The following is a 21068-nucleotide window of genomic DNA, read 5'->3' as shown; positions in this document are numbered from 1 at the left end:
TGTTTCCTGTCAGAATCATTGATTCATTTTCAGGTAAATGCCTCTGAGTGTTCCGAGTTGCGACTTGAGACAGCGATTTTACTTATTGATTTTGAATAATACGTCTGACTGAAAGGAAAATTAAATCAAATTCCTAAAACACTTGCTATAATTTTAAGTCAGGTCGTAGATTTCTGATAAATTCACTTGTTTCTAAAATGTGAAAGTATGTTACTGCATACTTATACCCTAGTTCAATCTTAAGTTAAGTTTCTATTTTCTTTTCTATGGAGTAATTTCATTAAAGTCTAAGGGCTTGTGGTTATGATATGAACAGGACAAGTTTTTGGACATAGTGATATTTTAGAAAAATATAGTATCAAAACCGGTAAGTAAATTGGATACCATTGAAGTTAGCATACTTTTTTATTTGCTTGGGTGTAACATTGTATGATATTCAAAGTGTAATCACCTACAATAGTGTAATTAAGACAATTATATATATTTTTTATAGGGCAAATAAGTATTATAGTTACCATTTAAAGGGATTCTGTAAGTCATTGCAGTTTAAAACAGGGAGGCAACTTTGTTAAATTATGAAAGCTAGTAATTATAGGCCTAATGCATGTTTATTGTAAAAGATATACTGGATTTGCCATTAAATTTTGCCATTAAATATAATTACATTGAACCCAAAGCAATATATTTAATGTGCATATAAGGCATTGAAAAATATTCCGGTGATGAATAAGTTTGTCCAGTAGAATAATTACTCGATTTGAACTTAAGTATGAATAAAGAAATATGATAGTGCAGAGTTTTGTGAATTTTCTTATTAACACCTTGGCTGCGGCAATTTTATAGGCAGAACCTAGCAAAAACACATTTATTCCTTATGCTTACTCATGTAAAAATGGCTTTTTTGATTGGTTTATTGGCTTCAAATCTGTTTTTCGGTCATATTTACATGCAGATAATTTTGTTTAGTTTTTTATTTATTTTAATTACTTGTTTCATTGTATTATTTATCCATTTTCATTGCACGCTTAAAATGTTAAAACATGCCTGTTGGCTATAAGTATTTGCTGTATTTTTTTTTCTCTTAAATATACATGTATCATAACAAACCCCGAAAGAGTTTTAACTATAAACTTTTAAGGCAAAGGAATGAAAAATAAAATTAAGCATACATTGTTAGCAGTTATATGTTTTTCAATTTCATTCCAAATATTAGGTTTGTAGGAAATGTTAATCCTTAAATATTATTAAGACACTATAAAAATCTTTAGGGTTCCTTGTGAACAGCAAAGCAAGCGAAATTAGAACACCTAAATGAGTTAAGGTAAGGTGGGGGAAGATTGAAGGGTTTTTCTTGCGGGTTAAGATAGAGCCCCCTGTAGGGCTACACAATACGGAACATATTAATCTTAGCCCTCAGGGAAAAACCTTTAATCTTCGCCCACATTACCTTAATTAAAGTACAAATTGCTTTTTCATGAACTCTTGTTAATTAATTGACATGATTGCGAATGCAATAGCCAAGTCCACACAGTGAGGCAATTATGGAGGCAATGTGCTTTCGCGGCAAATGTTCAATATAGATGTGTCTCGGATGAGGCAGGTTGCTCGGCCAGCATGCATGGTCTTGGCTGAGGCTCGTCTACACTGAATGTCTGCAGTGCGAGCACATTGCCTCACTATGTGCCTCGCTCTGTGTGGACCTGGCTAATTATCATTAAGTGGATAAGAGAGGATCATTTTTTCATGTTTTAAAAATAACCCAGAGAGAGACGTAATCCATAGAAATTTATGAATTAGTTAATTACTTAGTGATTCATAAGTTAATTACTTAGTAACTTACTATTTAGTCAACTTAGCATGATGCAGAATGGCATTAAATAAAAAATACTTCTAAGTTCATGCAAAGCGAACTCATTGCAATTTTAATCATGAAAGGCCGCACAGCGCATCAGTTTTATTTGTTGTACTTTGTTTAATTTGTTAAAATGCTTTCATGTATATATAATTCATTTACACAAAGGTTAACTGGAAGAGATCCCTCAAAGGGATAAGTTAGCCTTTTTGTACTTCACAGCTCAATGTATGCTACTTTTTATTAATGTGTTTTTGTACAATAAAGAGTTACTACTACTATAATTATTAGTTATCTCTTTGTTTTTTATTTTTAACCCACTTTATAATTGTGCTTTAATGAAATATCAGGATTATATTTCAATAGTACTGCATCTGCATTTTAGATTGCTTAAGCACTACCGCATGATGCAATGGTGTAAATCAATCGTCTATTTTTTAAATACTCTAATTACAGAATAGTAAAGAAAGTAAAAAGTTTCAAGTGTAAATCAGCCAAAACGCAGACATTTAAAATTTATAGGTCAGGGACTATGATTCGCGAGATGTTCGTGAGCTCAGACGAGGAAGACCTTGAGAGCCCTTGCGACATGGACCCGGAGCGCGCCGGCCTCACGAGGCCCAACCGGGACATGCACAACCGCTGCTGCGGCGGCAAGGCCTGGTGCATTAAGGTGAGTGTGAGGTGTCATGAGTGGACCTTGATAGATGTAGTGACATGGGCCCGGGGCACGCCGGCCTCGCGAGGCCCAACCGGGACATGCACAACCGCTGCTGCGGCGGCAAGGCCTGGTGCATTAAGGTGAGTGTGAGGTGTCATGAGTTGCGATGAGGATCCTGAGATCCCTTATGTCGACCTGCGGATTGTTGAAGTTGTTGAAAATAAATCTAATATCAATAATTAAAATTAAAAAAAAAACCGCCGCTTTTGGGGTTCTGGTGAAAGGTACTTGCGAATGTTGGATTATGTAGAAATGTGTAGGTAATTTTTAAAACTGCTTTTGATATAAATCTTTAATTATTTGATGGAAACACAAATTTAATGAATATACATATACTGTTAAGGTTTGACGAGTTTCCTCAATTACTCATGAATCCGATATCCGATTACATATAAGAAATAGAGTTTGACAGAATTTGAATTGAAAACTCAATATGTATAAGCATAACAAAGAGAACAAATCTCCTAACAAATAAATGTCACTATTCTGAACCTAAATGCATGCTTTTATTATAAAAATATGAAAGTCACTATAAGTGTGCCGTTCAGATTTGAGGAGTTCCGTTCTGATCATCATCAGAAGCTCCACTGCACCAAATGTCACTGTCCTGAAAGCAAACGCAAGCTGTTCTTATAAAAATACCAAACTCATCATAAGCGTGCCGTTCAGATTTGAGGAATTCCGTTCTGATCTTCATCAGCAGTTCCACTGCACCAAATGTCACTGTTTTGGACGTAAGTGCATGCTGTTCTTAAAAAATACCAAAGTCACTATAAGTGTGCCGTTCAGATTTGAGGAGTTCCGTTCTGACCATCATCAGCAGTTCCACTGCACCAAATGTCACTGTCCCGTACGTAAATGCATGCTGTTCTTATAAAAACACAAAAATCACGATATACATGCCTTTCAGATTTGAGGAGTTCCCTCGATTTGTCCAGGATCCCATGGGACCAATCTGTATGCATATACATACGATAAAAAAAAAATCAAAATCGGTCCAGTAACGACGGAGATATCGTGGAACAAACAGAAAAAAAAACAGACGAATTGAGAACCACCTTCCTTGAGATTTGGGTGCGGCGGTTAAAAATGATATATTGACAATAACTTTGTTTTGCTTCAGGACATATGCGGTATAATATGCGCGGTACTAACATGGATGCTGATCTTGTACGCGGAGTTCGTGGTGATGATGGTGATGTTGCTGCCAGCCGTGTCGGCCTACCCGCTTTACAGCTACGTCAACATATTCCTGTTCCAGAGCCTGGCCTTCCTGGCCTTCGCCAGCCATCTGCGCACCATGTTCACGGACCCGGTAACGTAGTATTTTTGGCTATAGGTCCAACCCGAGTAGTATGGTAGCCCCATTTCTCTTCCCTATTGCGATAAGTCAAATTCAAAAATTCAAAATTATTTATTTTCAACAAAGTTTACATGCGTCGGGCCAAAGAGGATCGAGTATTATAGAGAGTTAATGTCAAAGAAAAATGTGTAATCATAATCACAGTGCATAGACTGCCATCTCTCGACACAGGCTTAAAACTTTTGAACTTCAGTTTTTTGAAATTTTGGTCCATGTTGTTAGCTTGATATGTGTTAAAATGTCAAATATTTTAGCGCCATCTAGCCGAGCGTTCCCCAAAGGTGTAACGCCGTCTAGGCCACCGTACCTTTTTCTCTATGGCTTTGAGGTACGTTTTTTTCTTAGACTTTATCCGTCTATACGGAGTTACATGTCTTTGGTAGGGGCCGAATCCTCCTTTTAAGTTTAAAAATAAAAATACGCGAGGAAGTTGCTTTTATTTTGATTGCTATGTCGCAAGTTATGACTTGTACTGTACAGTTATGACTTGTATTACAAGTGTACAGTAATTTGACAGTTCGCGCACTTGTAATGCAAGGCTTGTACCTTTCGAGAAACGGGCCCCTGGGGTCCTGTAGAAGATATACTAATAACTCAAAATTTGTTCAAAATGACATTGTTTTGTCCAATACCTCATTCATACCTCTGCTTACAGAAGGCTTAAACTGATCTAATTTTATTTCTTACATTCCAGGGCGCGGTACCAAAAGGCAACGCCACCAAGAAGATAATCAAGCAGATGAGTTTCCGCGAAGGCCAAGTCATCTTTAAATGCACCAAGTGCTGCAGCATCAAGCCGGAGCGAGCTCATCACTGCTCGGTGTGCCAGCGGTGCATCCGGAAAATGGATCACCATTGCCCCTGGGTCAACAACTGTGTGGGGGAGAACAACCAGAAGTACTTCGTGCTTTTCACGGTCAGTAGCTTTCATACACGAAGTCTCTAGACGTCTTCAGGTGTAGAATGACTGCTTGGTATGTCAGAGGTGCATCCGCAAAATGGACCACCACTGCCCCTGGGTCAACGGTTAGTAAGCTTTGTTACACAGTCAGATGTTTCACAAGACTCAATTCTTCAAGTGCATAGTGTGGAGTCACTGCTCGGTGTGAGAGCAGAGCATCCGCAAGATAGACCACCACTGGGTCAACTACTACTTCGTGTTTTTCCCGGTTAGTAAGTCTCGTTACACAGTCAGACAAAAGTTCCGTCGTGAAATCTTCAAGTGCTCAAGTGTAGAATAATTGCTCGATGTGCCAGCGGTGCTGCAAGCGGTGCTCTAGGTCAACTGCCTGGGGGAAAATAATCAGAAGTACTTTGAGCTTGCCTTGCTTGAACAGATATTCCGCGTTCTTAAGGGCGTTCCCTGCGCCAATGACCTTCGATTTGAATCTATTGATATTATGATAGTTTCTAAAACCTATCATATTAACAGCATCGTCTTTAAGCACAAAAGTATCTCATAATTCCTTCACAGCTTATTGCTTCTGTGATATTTGACATCAAATTGAACAGTTTTAGGGTCAAAAACTGTTTTTTTGGTCATAACTTTTGTTTTAATTACTTCAAAAATAAAATCTCTCTTGTATTTTTAGAAAAGTCAAAGGTAACTTGTCGATTTTATGTAGGTATGTAACACCTTTCACTAAAATAAAATTTCGATGGAAGTGTTTTTTAGACCATGTTTAAAAAATTCATAGAAAAATAAGTAAGTATTGTTTTTTTTTCTAAATATGGCTCTTACGAATAGAGATAAAAGGTTGAAGAACCCATGGCCATTGGTCTTATAATTCTGTCTGTAGTGCAAATTTAGGAGTTTCAACTCAAAACTTGTCAAAAATCTATGAAAACCGTGGTGAGCCCCTTAAGCCTTGGACAGATTCTATATGCCGTGAACCCAATATAAAAATGGCTCACTGACCAGATGTGTGTTGTTACAGTTCTACATCGCGGCGATATCGATCCACTCGCTGGCGCTGTCGCTGTACCAGTTCGTGACGTGCATACGGCACGAGTGGCGCGACTGCAGTACGTACTCGCCGCCTGCCACGGTGCGTACAATATAGTCCACGTGTTTATGGGCATTTTCACAATTTGGGACCCCCCATTTTGCGTAAGTTGTTAACAAAAATTTCGCTGTCAGTTTGGTGACGACAATTAAGCATAAAATCTGTCTAAAAATGTACTTCTTTCGCATTCTAAAAGTAGATTATCGCTTAAAGTTTAACACTTAAACAATATTTGTATAGAAATTTCATGCTTAATTATCGTCACAAAACTGACAGTGAGTTAATTTTTGTTAACAACTTACGCTAATTGGGGTGTCCCAAATTAAAAAAATGCTCTTATACCCTAGCGGTCACGGCGGGCGTACACTATAGTTCAAATAATTATACCCTCACGGCCACGGGGCGTACGTATAACTCAAATGTTATACCCTGACGGCTAGCTACTCTCTTGCTGTACCAGTTCGTGACATATAGTGGCACGACTGCCGTCAAGAAAAGGGTTGCATTTCCTCTTCAGCAAAAGTTCAACCCTTCCTCCCTTCCCCTACCCTCCCTTAGGAATTGACGAGTCAAAACACTATGCGACGCTGACGTAACACTGTCCCATTCTTTCTCTGTATGAAATCGTTAATACCTGGATGTGTGATTGAGTATCTAACTAATTTGGGTGATCTAAAGTGAATATTGGCCCCCGAAATGGGAGCACGCCATATGTCCCGATCCTGCACCGCCTCCTGCCACGACGGATATTTTGAAGAGGATCATGTTGACAGTAAATCTAAATACATGATCCTCTTTGGTAGTAATCAAAGAGGATCGAGTATTATAGAGAGTTACTGCCGAAGTAAAATGTGTAATCACAGTGCATAGACTGCCATCTCTCGTCACAAGCTTAAGATTTACCTCAGTTTTGACAATTTGGCCCATATTCTTAGCTTGATATGTGTTAAAATGTCAAATATTAATATTAGCGTCATCTAGCCGAGCGTCCCCCGAAGGTGTAACGCCATCTAGGCCACTGTAACTTTTTGTATATGGTTCTGAGGTACATTTTTTTCTTAGACTGTAGCCACATCTCGGACACTGGCGATGAAATATATGAAAGAGGCGCGTCCCTAGCACACATTCTAAGCTCGTATAGGTGAACGCGTACCATGCTTGGATGAGTAGATATGACAGGTCGACTGTTCGCGTATTTGACAGGCGGTAACTGTAAGGTAACCGAGAGGGGGTGGGCGGCACTTTCAGCGGGGAGCGGGAGTGGCCATACTGTACGATAGTACTTTTTATTATACTGTGCTGTAGCTGTCTATACGGAGTTACATAATATGTTTTTGTTACTACTATTGCCGTGGGTCTGTGGTATCTATACACTGTCTATACGGAGTTACATAATATGTTTTTGTTACTACTATTACCCTTACAACACCCATCTTAAAGGCCGGCAACGCACCTCCAACACCTCTGGTGTTTCGGGTGTCCATGGGCGGCGGTGATCGCTTACCATCAGGCGACCTGTCTGCTCGTTTGCCTCCTATCCCATAAAAAAAAAAAAAAATACTATAGACAATTTATCGTTTCCAGGTGGTTCTGCTGCTGTTTCTCATAGCGGAGGCGTTGCTCTTCGCCATCTTCACCGTGGTCATGCTGGGCACTCAGTTGCACGCCATATGGAACGATGAGACGGTAGGTGTGAGCCGAGGCAGATTGCACACTCTGCCTCGGCCGAGGCACGTCTATAAGGGCATTTTCAGAATTTGGGACCCCCCAATTAGCGTAAGTTGTTAACAAAAATTAACTCACTGTCAGTTTTATGACGATAATTAAGCATGAAATTTCTTTAAGAGAATATACATTCGGAATGTGAAAAAAGTAAATTTTTAGAAATATTTTATGCTTAATTGTCGTCACAAAACTGACAGCGAGTTAATTTCTATACAACTAGGGAACAAATGAAATTATTTTATTGAAGACCCGGGTTCGATTCCCGGCTCGGCCACCAGTGGGCCCTGTCGTTTTTTCTTTCGTGTATGATATCTATTTAAATTTATTTATATATAGTAGTGTGACTACTTGAAAAAAGAACAAATCGAAAAATATTCAATAAAATAATTTGATTTGTTCCCTAGTTGTATAGAGTCTCTCTCGCTATATCGTAATCCTGCAAAGGATTCGTATAGGACACAGATCAATACAACAAGATGGCCCTTACAGGGCGACTCGCGGTCACCAAGCATACGACAAATCAGGTTTATAAAAGTTTGAACGCGTGCGACACCGATCAGTAGCGCCCAAGTATACGACCCGCTAACAGTGTCCGTGTCCGCTCGGGAAAAAATCTTAAATAATCAATTTTGGTTGCAAACAATGGTCTCTTACAGCATAAAGTGGTGTGGCAAGTCTTCTAACACTTCTACATGTAAAAAAGATGGAACAACATTCCACAGTTAAGTCAAATTAATTATTTTGTTGAATATTGTTTATTGTCCGCGGAGTTCATTTATACTGGTCAATATGGTTGTGCTGAGCGGCGCCGAGGCGCGTCCATCCCTCTTTACCGAGTTAACAATGTGATATGCTATCCCTTTCACGTAAACGACTAGGCATGGGGCCATGTTAGTTTATGTCTGTTGCGGGAACTTCGTACTGCCGTTCGTACCATGTGCTACCATTTTATGAAATATAAAAGAAAGCAGATTTGTAATAGTGAATAATTATCTAGAATCTGTAGAGTCTGTAGTGGTATTTAGTTCATTGATTAGTTTAGAATATTTAGTTGGTTATTTAACTTAGTAAACATAAGTAAAAATGCACAGTTTAGTTATTAGTTACTAGAATGATTTTTATTGAGATGCTATCACAATTATCATCCTCCTTGCGTTATCCCGGCATCGGCATTCGCCACGGCTCATGGGAGCCTGGGGTCCGCTTTGGAAACTACTACCAAGATTTGGCGTAGGCACTAGTTTTATGAAAGCGACTGCCATCTGACCTTCCAACCCGAAGGGTAACTAGGCCTTATTATAATTTAATTATAATATTATAATTTGTTGCAAAACAAATTCACCACAGTACTGGTACCGGTACCATTGCCTATAATAGACATGTCCCATTCCCATCCCTACTGCTAATCATAAAGGCGCGCCATTATTTGAAACGACCAATGGCAGCACCGTGCGCGCCCGCCTCACCCCGCAAGGATTGGTGATTTGCGTCTCGAACAATATCGCTTGCATTTGGCTTCTAGTGGGGTGTTCTGTGGTATAGGAGGTGCAAGCACAAGCACTAATTGCTCGCCCTTAGAGTTGGTCAAAGGCGCCTAGCCTTATCAGAGATAACATACACTAGAGAAATTTCGTCGGGTACCACGGCGGGCGGGTGGTCTAGTGATGAGGACGTTAGCCGCGTAAGCTGAAGACCCGGGTTCGATTCCCGGCTCGGCCACCAGTGGGCCCTGTCGTTTTTTCTTTCGTGTATGATATCTATTTAAATTTGAGTTAATTTCTGTTAACGACTTACGCTAATTTCGGCTCTCAACTTCTGAAAATGCCCTTATAGCACGTGCGCGAGGAGATAGCCTCGCGACGTGTCTCGCTCTGTGTGGACCCGGCTGATAAAATATATACAGTGTGTATTCTGATAATGGGTCACGTCAGTGAGGGCAGCTATCAGTGGTCCCATTTCACAAAACTGAAAGTTACAAGCAGAGTCTCTTTCCAACTTGTCATATTAGACATTGTCAACCAATTTTAACTTGTATCTTCGAGAAATGGGCCCCAGATCCGAAAATGCGATGCGAAAACGGTCTTAGAAAACCTTCCCTCGATTTCAAATCAATAATTGCTGTTTACAGATTTTGGAAAATAACATTTAAAACATAAGAAATCACACGTTAACGTTACCTAACAGAAAGGTGTACAAAGTATTGACTTCATTATGAAATTATTTATATTATTGTATTTGACGATCGTAATATGAATTCTTGTAGATTGACATGCAATTTATACTGTAATTTGTATTATGAAATAAATGAATCTGAATCTGAATCATTGCCGCAGCGAAGGCTTAACATTGTCTGTTTACATTTGGTGTCTTAATAAACTCTTCTTTGTGTAAACAGGGCATCGAACAGCTAAAGAAAGAGCAGGCGCGATGGGTGCGCAAGTCTCGGTGGAAGAACATCCAGCAAGTGTTCGGCCGCTTCTCCGTATTCTGGTTCTCGCCCTTCACCCAGCCCTCGATCAAGACCAAGCTCGACAGCTACTTGTATAGCGTTTAACAGGTTATCTTATCTACTTCACCAAGCACTTGATATTTTTGCGGGGTTGTCGCTGGCGACCACTCCGCGGCTAGATGAAATGTGCACTGCACACGCGTTGTACAGAATTAGCCCGTTTTCACATTATCCGATCCGATATCGGATATCGGAAGGATTTCAATGGAAAAAATCTAAGATGGCGCCTGTAATGTATGGGATGTCGATCCGACATCCGATGTCGGATCGGATAATGTGAAACGCACTTACAGATATGTTACTCTTCGAAGGCTTCGAAGGATATGTGACACGCTCTTATTGTTCTAAAAATCAATAAAAACTACCTGGCAAAAAGAGATGATATCGCACTGCCAGAGCGGCGCGGGCGCCGACTGCTACACAGCTGACACCGGTCTCATGGGTATTCCCTACAAACCGGCTCTCGAGTCGCGAGCTATCAGCTAAGTAATCCGACTTCGGTGGGGAGGTTCATGATTTTAGCAGTTTATTATGATGTGCGCCGTGGTCGCCACAATATTAAAAAATGGCAATGGCAACGTTGTAGTGTCGTTCCGTTATCTTAAACAATATTGTTTTGAAAGGACAACACTATGATGTTGCCATTTTTTAATTTGTACTCTTTTTGGCAGACTCTAAAATTGTGTCAGATGTTTTTGCGGCCTTCGAAAAGTAACATATATTTGCAGGTGATTGTACGTAGCTCTGCGGTGGCGAGCAGTGAATGCAAGACTTTATAAATATGTATTATAATGTAATGTGCGCTTTCGTGGCGTAATTCTCAATCAATAATTTGCCATTGTAATCGATGCATCTCAGAATAAGCAATATTTTTTCATATTTACGTGCAATAATTTTGCTAAGCGTGTTTTTTCTTAGTTCGGTGGTCGAAGATACTGCACTATTTTTGTGAGTAGCTCGAGTAGTAACCGTAAAGGAAAACTTATAAACATCACAAATATAACTCTGTACAATTTACATTTGTAATTTAAATAGTATACATACAACATTAGACTTACATTTTAGGTACAGATCTTGCTAATATTTAGACGACTGACTCGTAATTTTATGGTACATATAGAAATAACACTTAGACACGATATTGGACGTTATTACTAATTACAGCATCGTATCATGATATTTTAATGGTGATATAATTTCGTTACGATTCCACGTGGTCTCAGTATCCACTGACGTCTTCAACACCACAAAAATGTTGCCACAGTGCCTAACTCCGATGAGTATTATTTCAAAGCATGACGACTTATTCCATTGTTAAATTAATGTGTACAGAAGAATGCTTGGATTTATTTTGCCAAGTAAATAATTGAAACAGATGTGTTAAGTGCCTAAGATATTATAGATACAGACGCAGTTACATGGGCGATTTCTGAGCAGCAGCAATAGAATGAGGAGGCACACTGAAAATTTTTTTTTTTTTTTTTAATAATTTGGAGACACCTTACACTGATCAACTAAGCCCCAAACCACACCTCGGACACTGACGATCAAATATATGAAAGAGGCGCGTTCCTAGCACACAGTCTAAGCTCGTGTAGGTGAACGCGTGCTATGCTTGTATGAGTGAAATATGACAGGTCGACTTATGGTCAACTGTTCGCATTTTTGACAGGCGGTAACTGTGAGGTAACTGAGAGGGGGTGGGCGGCACTTTCAGCGGGGAGCGGGAGTGGCCATACTGTACGATAGTACTCTTTATTATACTGTGCCCAAACTAAGGAAAACTTGTACTAAGCGACGATATACATACTTAACTAGATAAATACATACTTGTATACATAGAAAACATCCATGACTCAGGAACAAATATCTGTGCTCATCACACAAATAAATGCCCTTACTGGGATTCGAACCCAGGACCGCGGCTCAGCAGGCAGGGTGGCTACAGACATATCGGTCGTCGGTTAGTACAGTATGTCGCTATTGCAATCGCTGTGGGTACGGACTTACGGAGTGCAGTGTTGTACACACAGGAGCAAAAAGAAGCCCGCAAAAACATCAGACACAATCTTATTCCTAGAGCTATAAAAGCGTCTCAGATATGCAGCCTTCTTTTTGTCCAATGTTATTGCTGGTGACTGTACAATGCAGAAAAAATATGGCATCTGGCGGTTTAGCACAACTGCAACGTTCTCGCGCGCGAGTTCATACATCAAGCGCGACTTCAAGTATGGACTCGCGGGCGAGAGCGCAAGTTGTGCTAGACCGCCTGGTGACAGCAAGCGGCTATGCTTTAGTATAGTAGCGCAGAGTAGCGTGGCCAAATCTCAGTGTGGCTCCTCATAAGCGGTGACATAACCGACAGAACCTACGGAGCAATAATAGTACATTGTGCAACAAGGGGAGGAAGTTGAATATTACTAACGAGAGTAAGTTAAATCGCGACGGCTTGCGGGAGCGATTTAAATACTCGAGTTTGTAATATTCATACTCCCCGAGTTACACACAATCTTTTTCATCACACTCGCAATGTAAAAAATATGTAAATAGCTGTAAAAAAAGTTAAGTACGGTACAAGAAATTTCATTATTCCCTTGGGAGAACGATTTTTCTATAACTCACGCTCCGCCTGTGTGCAATAGCACATTTGAAGTGCGGGTGTGATGAAAACAAATTTAAAAATATTTTATTCGGTTTTCGAATAAATTCATAGAATTAGGTGCCTTCCATGTCGCTCAATGACTGGGAGAGTTAAAATCTCGCAACTGGTTATTATGCCATTATTGCATTACAAACTATTGCAAACTAAACATATATCAATTATATACTCGCCCTAGTAACTGTTTCATTATTCCATAGAATATAGCAGACAATATAATAGAATAATAACATTATGGCGACTAATATTGTTTCGTGGCGTTAGGCTCTTTCAAAAAGCGTGTTCTATACACCCTGTTTTTATTGAATTCCGTTAACTTTAAGGAATGGTTCTTTAGAATAAATACAAGTAATTTCTCAAAGAAACTAAGCATTTTAACTCTTACGGTTATCGAGTTATTAAAAAAATAGAAATAATTACTGAACACGTGTGTGACAGCCTTTACCACTTCCCAATGTTATGTGGTTCCTGATAACCACATGTATAGGTCATATATATTTAAGTAATACAGTGTACAATTCGAGTGGTATGAAATGATTGACTGAGTGAGGTGTAAGATGACTAGGGAACCAAATGTCTGCATTTACTATTATGGTTATAGTTTTGCAACCTATATTTTATTATTCCTTGCCACGAGTCACTGACAGTGTTAACACTGACATAAGTTAAGTAATATAAAAAAATGCGTTTTGCAAAAATAAATCAAAAGTTTCTAAGAGGGTCTTATTTATGGCTCTATCTCGAACGCATTTTGGTAGTTTTGGTACCTTTATTTACGGCCGTTTCGGGTTTCCACAGGTTTTACTGCCCGTGTTCGCGGCGAAACGATACATGGACATATCCATACTAATATTATCTATAAATGAGAAAGTGTGTGTGTGTCTGTTTGTTTGTCCGTCTTTCACGGCAAAACGGAGCGACGAATTGACGTGATTTTTAAAGTGGAGATAGTTGAAGGGATGTAGAGTGACATAGGCTACTTTTTGTCTCTTTCTAACGCGAGCGAAGCCGCGGGCAAAAGCTAGTGTATGTATAAACGAATGTCAACGCAATTAGCTGGGCCATTTTCAGAATTTGGGACCCAAAATTAGCGGAAGTCGTTAACAAAAATTAACTCGCTGTCAGTTTTGTGATGATAATGAAATTTCAATAAAAATATTGTTTTTGTGTTAATTCCATAAACTTTAAGCGATAATCTACACCCAGAAAAAGTAAATTTTTAAGTTTATACGTTAGCGTATATGCCAGTGTTGCCACTATCATTGGCTCATGGGAAGAGTACTTGTCACAACGAGTGGTGTAGTGAGCCAAAATATTAGGCCTAACGAACATTCAAAAGCTGGCGGTGGTTTCTTGGTCAAATAGTTGACTCGACAAAATTAAACTTTATGGATTATTTTATAAAATAATGATTATGAAATGAATTCAGCATGTCCACTTCTCTGATTGATTATACATATTTGTACTCTAATCGCCACCAAAACGTTTATATTCTACATGTTTTGTAGTTTTTCTTATGGAAAAACTGAATGTTTCTCTTTTTAGGGAAATATACTAGGTATTTCTGATTTATATTACCTGATGGACGAGGTGACAGTGTATATTTCGTTTGAAAACATTTCGTTTTTGAAGAAGATAAGATAATGTTTCCAAAATGTCCCTCTTGGCAAGCTCTTCAAAATCGTTTACTTTATGTCACGTTGAGGAATGAAATTTACACTATGGGTACTGATTAATACCCGAATTAGTCTTATTTGTGTAATCGAAGCAGTAGAAGGTAGTTTATTATGTTATCTGCCGTTGTTGTTATTAAAATTATGAAATATTTTTGTATATGAAATCAATAAATCAGTTACACATTCACTAGTGTCACAACCCAGTTTAGGAAAACACAGATTAATGTAGTGGAATTCTAGCGAACGTACGACAAATAAGTAACGTTTAGGGTACAATTAAAATAAACACTATGGCAACGTGAGTGTGAGTATGGCGCTGCACGGGAAGCATGGTCGCGTGATAGACGATAAAATATCAGGCCGTCCCTATCGCACTATTTGTAAGTGCGATCACAGAATATATAATAGTACAAGTACAGAAGGCTCACTCCTTTGATGTTCACAAAACGCCGCCGTTATAAATTCTTACCTACATTAATAAACGGACCGCACGCGAGCTGCCGAGATTGAATTCTATTGCGCCGCACGAAGGCCGTCACCAATGAATGGGCCGCGAACTCGCGGCCGCCGGCATGTACTTGTAGCGCGGCGATAGAATCGCGGAGTGAGTCGCCCCTGGTGCGATAGGGACGGCCTGATATTTTATCGTCTGTCGCGCGACCATGCTTCCCGTGCTGCTTGTCACAAATGATTGTTATTGAGAATTATTTGCTTTATACATTCTCCAATAACATTTAAAGTTATGTAATGCTAGGAAATCATTAATTTTGATTGGATACATTTTATATGGTCTACTTAATGTTCAAAAATGATAATGATTATAGTAAAGATCTCTGTTGATGTGATTTCAAAATATCTTTAATGTTTAAACCAATTGAATGCTTTGACTATTAAATTTAGTGGTGGTTATATATTTTAAGGGGGTTGTACATATGTTGGGTTCTTAGTTTCGTACCTTTCTATTGCTCACTGAGGTACCGTCGCGTCGAAGATACATTTAAACGACCATATTTAGTGAATAGGTGAGCCTTTATTCTAATGAGGTCTAATAAATGGTCCAATGAGGGTTTGTTTTCAAAGGTTTTTATTTGTTTTTATAGCTTTCTTATTTAACGAAACGAAAACAAAGGGAAGTAAGTAATAACTTACATATCTACTGATTCGTCTATATGTAGGGTATATCAGTTCATATCTTGACCTTCGATTTGATACTATATGTTTGGGATAATATATATTTTATATTAATCCACACCGACTGAGGATTTGTAAGCCAAAAAAATAGTTAATACGGCTAATAGTCTTCCTCTAAATTGAGATTGGATTTGAGATTTGAGAGACTGCGCGTGGACATCGCTGAATATAACCACTAAACCTTAAAATAAATATTAATAATGTTTAACATTTGTATCAGCTGAAGACTACAGTCAGTTGTAAAGTGTAATAATAAAAGAGAAGAGATTTGTCTCTAAAAAGTATTTCTCTTTAAATGACCACAAGTGATTTTGATTTTGCCAGATATGGTATAAAGAAAATCCGTTGAAATCTTGAACTATGTTTTATGCTGTCCGTTTGTATTGGCCATAATTGCCGATATGGAATGCAAGTTTTTTAGTTTTAATGTTTTTTGGCGCTTATGGAATTGGCATAATTTACCCAGCGTAGTCTCTCGAATTCGTTTTGTAGCCGGCCTCTCTCGCTTGAGATTTCTGACGATTTTATATTAGTTAAAACTTCTTCAAAAATAATGTTCGCTAATCAAGGGCACAAATTGGGTTATCTATACAGTGGTTGTCTTGTAACATGAGCAAATAATTAAACTGGCAACACATTTACACTTATACGTTAAACTCATGTACAATACAATGTATAGAGAGTTTTGGAGCGTAACAATAAGCAAAGTCAATATGACTGCATTCATTGAACAAAAAATTTTATAAAAAACAGTAAAATTTCAAAGGTCGCTAGACAAAATGTTCATCACTTTGACAACTACAACCTTCAGTTTATTTATATGCTCACGTTAAAGCCCACTTTTGGTATTAATACGAAGCCAACTCACAATATTCGGATAAACAAACAACGTATTTGCTTATTCTAAAAACGAGCTTGTCATTGACAACTTAATTATGGACGACGATGAAGACTGGTTCCGACTTGTGTAAATGTATTTTATTTTAAATAATACCTAATTATAATTTGATGTTGTCTAACAACTCTCAATGTTAGTACCTAGTGCTCGGACTCAAATTTAAATATAAAATTTGTTTTGTGGGACCTGCATAACCCATGGAATAATAAGAATTAAGTAAATAAGTAGGCTAGAGAAGGTTAGGGAATTTCGTATTGGGTTCAACTATTTGAACGACAGAAGTGTGCATCGTTTGGACTGAACGAAACTAGGGATAGGAAGGGAGGTTGAGTCAACTTGGGACTTGGGATGCAAAGTTTATGGAATTATATGAAACATATGCAAAAGTAGGTACCTATTACAGTTTCTTTAATTCTAAATGTCAGGGCTATAACAAATAGCGTAAATCATCTTATTGACCACATTCCAATATCTGGACAAAAAATAGTAGGTGGTAGAATATACAACCAGGGCACAAGCGACCCATGCTATCGAAGACCCACTTTTGTGGGTAGAACTCGAGCATAAGCCATATGCCAGAGTTCTACATGTACTCTATTTTTATATCGATTGTGAGAAGAACATCCAATATGTCGGGTAGTAGGTAGGTATACTATACGCTATGTTACCATAGGTTATTTTACCGTATTTTTTCATAAAAGCATACGGTGTAATTATGTATTTGAAACCCAGTAAGATACTACTTACACTGTGTGCGTTATGATATTTTATTCTATGATAAAACTCAATTCTTTACGGACTTAACTACCTAAAGATCAAAATACCACTGGAACTTATTGGCCGTATGGGGCCATTATGCGAAGAAATAAAAATTGTGAAGATAAAATATTGTTATTGGGACATATTGACACCAACGAGTAAATTTAGATATATGTGTTACACTGACTTCGTGTGAATGTACGCCAATATTGAGTGTTCCAAAAATGTTAGCGGCCTGTTTCACAGTGTCAATTGTCGCCCGACATAGTGATATTTCGCCGAACATTGCATGTCAAACTAGTAAATATTGAGTACCTACTGTGTCGCTTAACCTCAAAAGTGGGTAAATCCATTCTGCTATAAGGTTGATTATATAAAAAATATAATATGATCTGAAAGATAATCAACCTTATAGCAGAATGGATTTACCCACTTTTGAAGTTAAGCGACACAATTTTTCTTTTCAATCTGCTGGGCCAGCACATAATTGGCACGACAGTATATCGCCGCGACATGAATCATCGCCGTTTTCAATTGTATAACTGATATATGGATGGATAGTCAATGTCGCACCAACATAATCTAGCGCTAATCATGTGCTAGCCTTGCTGAAATGAAATGAAAATGATTTATTTGAAACAACATTATCTTTAGATACTATAACAGTGGAAATGGGCACAAAAGTGTCAATGTCAATGTATCCACGGTGAAACAGGCCACGGTGATAAAGACTAGTTACAACTGTGCTTACTTCCTTTGTCTGAATGTCTATAAGAAGTGCTACCGCTATAATTAAGTAACAAATGAACAAATAGGTTAGATACCTAGTATTATTAATTTATAATATTGTTATGTTTTTATAAATATCTGCTTTTCAAATTACATATGTGATTATTTGATAAAATTATATTTCCAATTGATACAAATCCGAACCATGTTTTTGAGTATCTACTTATTAATGATAATAATGATCTACATTAATTATTTGTTTATGTAAAAAAATGATTACAAATAGAATGGTCCTAATTCCGTTTGCTGTTTGACAAGAAGTGCATAGGCACCTCAGATTTATTATATGTAATATTGCAGTTAACATGTTGCTAAATGGTGTGGATACTACTGAGTTGCGATCGGAAAAAAATCCTTAATCGCGCATTCCACGTAAAAATATTTTATAACGTCATAATTTTATGATGTCGAATATTTCCATTTTCAAAATAAAGCGTTATTTTGCTTTCTGTCAAGCTTTTACAACTTTTTTAGAAATTTTCCGCATTCGCATATCAGTGGGTATGTTGGTGTGAAGAGTAACTTTAGCCCCTGTTTATAAATTTCTTTTTGAATAAATTTTTCCTAATAGGCTATTTTGTATCATTGTGCCCAAACTGAGCGGCTGAGGCAACTTTTGGACGGGGCCAAAGCTGCTCGTCGGAGTCCACCTTCCCATAAAACAGAAGTTTCCTTTTAATTTTAAAACTACGTGTTGGACTGTAGGTTATGAAGTTTTGTATATACAATAGATTATGTGGTAAAAACAAGCTTCGTATGAAAATGTGGCTACATCAACGTATTGTTCTGCCTCACCACTCAAACTCATCATAATCGCTTATAGTACCTAAGATTGATATTCGATACGAGGTAGAGTCACACGATCCTCGATATATATTATGCAGGTACCTACTCGTACCCAATCCTATTGTACGACAATTGTAGCAAGTTTGCTACGGACGTACGGACTCTCCACTCTTCAAGCTAAATCCTCCCGTAGTTATAATAATTATGGAAATGAAATGTGCGAAGATCACAAATTACAAATATAAATATAGGGGAAATTGACGCTGAAATGTACTTGTGCGAATTAAATTTTGCTATTAGGTTAAGGAACACAGACTGACAGGGGACCGATTTTTGAGTCTCACTGTCACTAAAATACCGGTTAAAAACGGTGAATTGTCTATTATTATCAATGACAATTTTCTGAATTCGAACGCCGTGAGACTCAAAAATCGGCCCCCAGGAAATGGAATTTCTTTGCCACTTAAATCCTAATCGAAACCAAAGATGATGTTCATTAAAACTTTATCACTTATAAATTGAAATAGATATCATACACGAAATAATAAACGGCAATCGAACCCTGGTCTTCAGCTTACGCGGCTAACGTGGTAAAGACCACTAGACCACACGCCCGCCAAGCGGCGTGCGTTTGGCGGGCGTGTGGTCTAGTGGTAAAGACCAGCGGGCCTTGCCGTTTTTTCTTTCGTGTATGATATCTATTTCAATTTATAATTTATTAGTGTGACTACTTGAAAAAAAAAACAAATCAAAAATATTCAATAAAATAATTTGATTTGTTCCCTAGTTGTACTTTATCACCAGTGATCGGTTTTTTGGATTCGACATGGGGTGAACGACCTCAATCATTATGTTAGTATGGATATGCCCCGGGAATCCGGGCTTAATGTTGTTAGAAAAGGCAAAAAAATATGTACAATGTCCACAATGCCAAATGGTTTTATTGCTCAACCAAAAATATAAAGCAACAACATTCGTTGTACGTTTCGTTGTAGGTACATGTAGGTATTATGTATATAAGTAGCTGTTTATGTAAGTATATCTTATAGAGTATATGTGTAAGTTCATCCCCTCATTATAGTATTTAATGATAATAGTTTTAATTTGTAAATAGTAGAATAGAAAGTGATATCTGATTATTGTTTTCTGTCACGATGCCTGCACGTACCAAATGTTTCTTTTTAACCCAGTGGTTGACTGGTAGAGAATGCCTTAAGGCATTATGTCCACCATTTGTACTTATTTTTTTATGTGCAATAAAGAATAAATAAATAAATAAATTAACATTATAAACTTAAACTAAAAATAGTACATAACGTAATAGGCCTTACTAACATGCGATTTCATAACCACTATAAATCTCTCCAACAATTTAAAAATGTGAACTCCTTAGCTTTGATATTCTTACAATAAAATTTAGAAACACAATTTAAATTTAATGTTCGGTTTGTATAAATATCATGATAGATGTTAGGTAATACTTTGTGGAGGTTCTAATATATTTTGCTTAATAGAGTGTAGAGATTAGGAAAAGAATAGAAGTTTTTGTCTCAACTGGTTGCCATGTAAGAGTAAAAAGTTCCGTAGAGATAATTTCGTCGTATCAATATTAACTTTTCTACTTGATATCCCGCGAGGGTGAATCCAAAAAACCGATCACTGTTTATCACTTAGTTGAACTGTGAATCTCATTGCAAATGGTAAAGATAAACAAAACACCGCTCTCAGTGCATTTGTACATTTCGCATCGCATAATATTTTGTATAGGTACATTAGGTACCTATTGTACCTAACATTATATCAAGTACCTACCTAATTATCGTTCAGATCTACTTACTAGTTTCCGATAACCTTTCATGAGAGTTTCTTTTTTCGCCACTTTTATGAAATGTGATATTTTTTGAAAAAAATCAATAGCTTTTTCAATCCTAATATATAAAAAAATTGTCCCATACGATTTTTTCTTATTTTGTTACCATTTTCCGTACATATGTTGTGTGGGATAACAAAAGAGGAAAGTAACAAAAATCCAAAAATGTATAAAAATTCAGGGACATTTTTTGTCTCCTACTGAGATTGAAAGTGCTGGTGATTCTGAGTGCAATTTTATTGACCTAAAATTCCCTAAAAATAT

The 21068-nt window shown here is 37.7% G+C and overlaps 1 protein-coding gene across 2 annotated transcripts; it reads left to right on the top strand.

The window, feature by feature from the left end:
* Window positions 1-72: 72 nt before the first annotated feature.
* LOC125241196 (palmitoyltransferase ZDHHC3) lies at window positions 73-11772 on the top strand. 2 transcript variants are annotated; one of them, XM_048149556.1, is made up of 7 exons: window positions 73-367; window positions 2375-2525; window positions 3697-3888; window positions 4631-4852; window positions 5874-5984; window positions 7527-7628; window positions 10063-11772. In XM_048149556.1, exons 2-7 carry the CDS (start codon window positions 2385-2387, stop codon window positions 10219-10221), a joined length of 927 nt encoding a protein of 308 aa, XP_048005513.1. In that variant the 5' UTR covers window positions 73-367; window positions 2375-2384; the 3' UTR covers window positions 10222-11772. The 2 variants fall into 2 exon arrangements, with proteins under 2 accessions (XP_048005513.1, XP_048005514.1); XM_048149557.1 differs by lacking the exons at window positions 73-367; window positions 2375-2525 and adding an exon at window positions 2536-2653.
* Window positions 11773-21068: the final 9296 nt, after the last annotated feature.

The sequence above is a fragment of the Leguminivora glycinivorella genome, chromosome Z (assembly GCF_023078275.1).
Source record: "Leguminivora glycinivorella isolate SPB_JAAS2020 chromosome Z, LegGlyc_1.1, whole genome shotgun sequence".
NCBI lineage: Eukaryota > Metazoa > Arthropoda > Insecta > Lepidoptera > Tortricidae > Leguminivora > Leguminivora glycinivorella.
The sequence above is the reverse complement of the archived record's forward strand: the minus strand, read 5'-3'. Positions and strand labels throughout refer to the sequence as shown.

What these genes read in the sequence shown, in the direction of transcription:
- LOC125241196 (XM_048149556.1), top strand. Translation starts at nt 2,385, where the DNA reads ATGATTCGCGAGATGTTCGTGAGCTCAGACGAGGAAGACCTTGAGAGC. An exon ending in GCAAGGCCTGGTGCATTAAG is followed by an intron (nt 2,526 to 3,696) that starts GTGAGTGTGAGG and finishes GTTTTGCTTCAG; the next exon opens with GACATATGCGGTATAATATG. An exon ending in GCACCATGTTCACGGACCCG is followed by an intron (nt 3,889 to 4,630) that starts GTAACGTAGTAT and finishes CTTACATTCCAG; the next exon opens with GGCGCGGTACCAAAAGGCAA.